Source organism: Hordeum vulgare, chromosome 3H (assembly GCF_904849725.1).
Source record: "Hordeum vulgare subsp. vulgare chromosome 3H, MorexV3_pseudomolecules_assembly, whole genome shotgun sequence".
NCBI lineage: Eukaryota > Viridiplantae > Streptophyta > Magnoliopsida > Poales > Poaceae > Hordeum > Hordeum vulgare.
Window position 1 is genome coordinate 406821409 of NC_058520.1, and position 2577 is coordinate 406823985.

General features: G+C 61.0%; 1 protein-coding gene across 1 annotated transcript; it reads right to left on the minus strand.

The window, feature by feature from the left end:
* Positions 1-567: 567 nt before the first annotated feature.
* Positions 568-2331, minus strand: LOC123440053 (pathogenesis-related genes transcriptional activator PTI6-like). The gene has a single exon (XM_045116646.1). The coding sequence runs from the start codon at positions 1635-1637 to the stop codon at positions 750-752; it is 888 nt and encodes a 295-aa protein (XP_044972581.1). The 5' UTR covers positions 1638-2331; the 3' UTR covers positions 568-749.
* Between the last annotated feature and the right edge of the window lie 246 nt (positions 2332-2577).

Sequence of the window (2577 nt, forward strand, 5' to 3'; positions counted from 1 at the left end):
TTCACACACGCACGCGTACCAGGCTCGCCGTCATAACTCCCTGCCCGGCCGGCCGGAGCCCAGCCCGATCGCAGGAGGAAAAAACGCGCCGTTACTGCACACGAAGTAAATGCCCATGAATGCCCAATCACCTGTTCCTTACAAGGGAAGCCAGCGGCCATGTCTATACCTATCGCACGGACATAGCACGACGGTGTCCTGCCGGGCAGGCGAGCACTGTACCGATGCAAAGTCCGACACGGCACTCTCTCGATCCCAGGTCGGGTGGGGTGGTTTGCGCCGTTGATCCGGCAGATAATTTGGCCCCGACCGACCACCAAAACCCGCAAGCTTTCCGCGCAACTAAATCATGGCCTCCCCATTTCGAGCAGGGAGCGTCTGGACCACGCCGCGGAGCCGTGCCAACCAAAGCACGCATGCAGCATGCCATGCTAGCTGTGCACTGTGGAGCGGAGAGTGAGCATGGCTTGTATACGTACCTACGTCTACGTACGCCCTGCAGCCAGCGTATCGGAGCGGACAGTACAGTAAACTTTGACGTAGTAGAGTACCCAGCACCAGCAGTGGTAGCGCTTGAAAACTCTACTCGGATCATACATTTCTCATGGACTGAACTGAACTGAACAGCAACAACGCACACGGACGTACACAAATACACGGGGACGCACCACACGCACGCGACAAAATACTCTCGACATATAGTACACGAAAAAAGATAAGAGCACTGAAGCAAGCTCCGCCGCTGCCATCTAGAAAATCGCGGGAAGCTGGTTGAGCGGGAACAGGTCGCGCAAATCCTGGAAGAAGTAGTCGTTCTCCTGCACCGGCGCGGCCCACGGCTCGCCGCCGGCGGACGCGTCCCACGAGGCCTCGGCCGACGACGGCTCGGCGTAGAGGAACCCCGACTGCGGTTCGAAGTCCCAGAAGCTGCTGCTGGAGTAGACGGGCGCGTCCTCGAACGGCACGAACTCGCCCAGCTCCTCCGGAACGCTGAGGCTGCTGCCAGCGGCGGCCTCGCCTTGGCAGGCATCGGAGTCGGCCCTGTCCCCCGCCAAGGACGACATCGACGGGACCTTGCGGAGCACGGAGGTCGGGGACGACACCGCCTGCGAGGACTCGGCGCCGGACTCGTAACCGGCCGCCGTCAGGTCCTCCTCCTGGGCGCCCTCCGAATTCGTGGACGTGGAGAAGTTGGTCGTTGCGGTGGCGCCACGGAGCTGAATGGCCGCAGAATCGTACACGCGCGCGGCCTCCTCGGCGGTGTCGAAAGTGCCGAGCCAGACGCGCACGCCGCGCCACGGATCGCGGATCTCCGCCGCGAACTTGCCCCACGGCCGCCGCCTGACGCCGCGGAACTTGGTGCTCTGCGCAGCAGAGCCGCCGCCGCCGCCCTTGGCCAGCCTCTTCCGCGCACCGGTGTACCCACCAACACGCCTCGGCAGGTCGTCGTCTCCCGGGCTGCACTGCTCCGGCGAAGTAGCCGCCGCCTGCACCAGCGGCGTCGGGGCCGGCGGAAGCTCCCGCACCATCCTTCCCACCCTCCGAGCGGCGCAGCCCTCCTCGTCCTCCTCCTCGCTGGACGAGTCCGTCACGTCGGGATCGTCCCAGTAGATTCGCACCGTGCGCGACCGCGACATGGCACGCGCCAACCAAAAGAGACAGGCCTTCTTCTTCTCCACCACCGCCGAGTAGCACCACACAGAGGAGAGTTTGATGCCGGCCAAAACCCCTTTGAAGACGCAGTTAGAAAGCCCAAAACGAGCACCCAGGCCCCAGCAGGAAAGGAGGCTGCAGCCTTAACCGACCGAGCGGATTGAACGGGCGGATCGATCGCTCGCTCCTGCTCTGCGCGCGGATCAGCAGGAGAATAAAGAGCAAAGGGACGGCAGGGAGGAGGACGGAGTGACGATGGGAGCAGACGCGGCAGGGGAAGGCAATAAAGATGGCCTCCTCCTCCTATGTACTCTTTACCTTGTTTTATTTTAAAAAAGGCGAGCAGAAATGTAACAGCAGCAGCAACTGCGAGAGCTCAAGGCAGCAGCAGTAATAACTAATAAAGCCGCGCGTACTACTCCTACGTCCGTCCTCTGCCTGCAGCGAGGCGCCGGGATAATAACGGTTTTGGAAGTCTGTGAAGTTTTGAGTCGACGAGAGAGAGGAACACAAGGGCGTGGAGCGCAACAAGGGAAGCGCGAGCAACAAGGACGGGAGTGGAGAAGAAGAGAATGAGCAGAGTGGCCTTGGAAGCAGGAGTAGATACTACTCGTACTAGCTGAGCTGGGAAACGGTGATGGGATGGGGATGGGGATGGGATGGGAGTTTTGGGGGTTTGGGGAGGTTTTTGGGAGAGTGGACTGGGGTTCGTTAGCGCCGTCTTATAGGATCGCCCGACCCGACAGCCTCTGCTTGAGCCCACGCCCGATTCCGCAGCGAAAGCGTTTTTAACTCCCAAGTCCGAACGCCTCGCCGGCCGTAATTAAAGCCTGCATGCAGGTTTAACCTCTCCCTCCCCCAGCCGCATTTACCGCCACTTGCAATGCGATGCCATTGGTTTACGGGGTAGGTTCCATTTCAAAT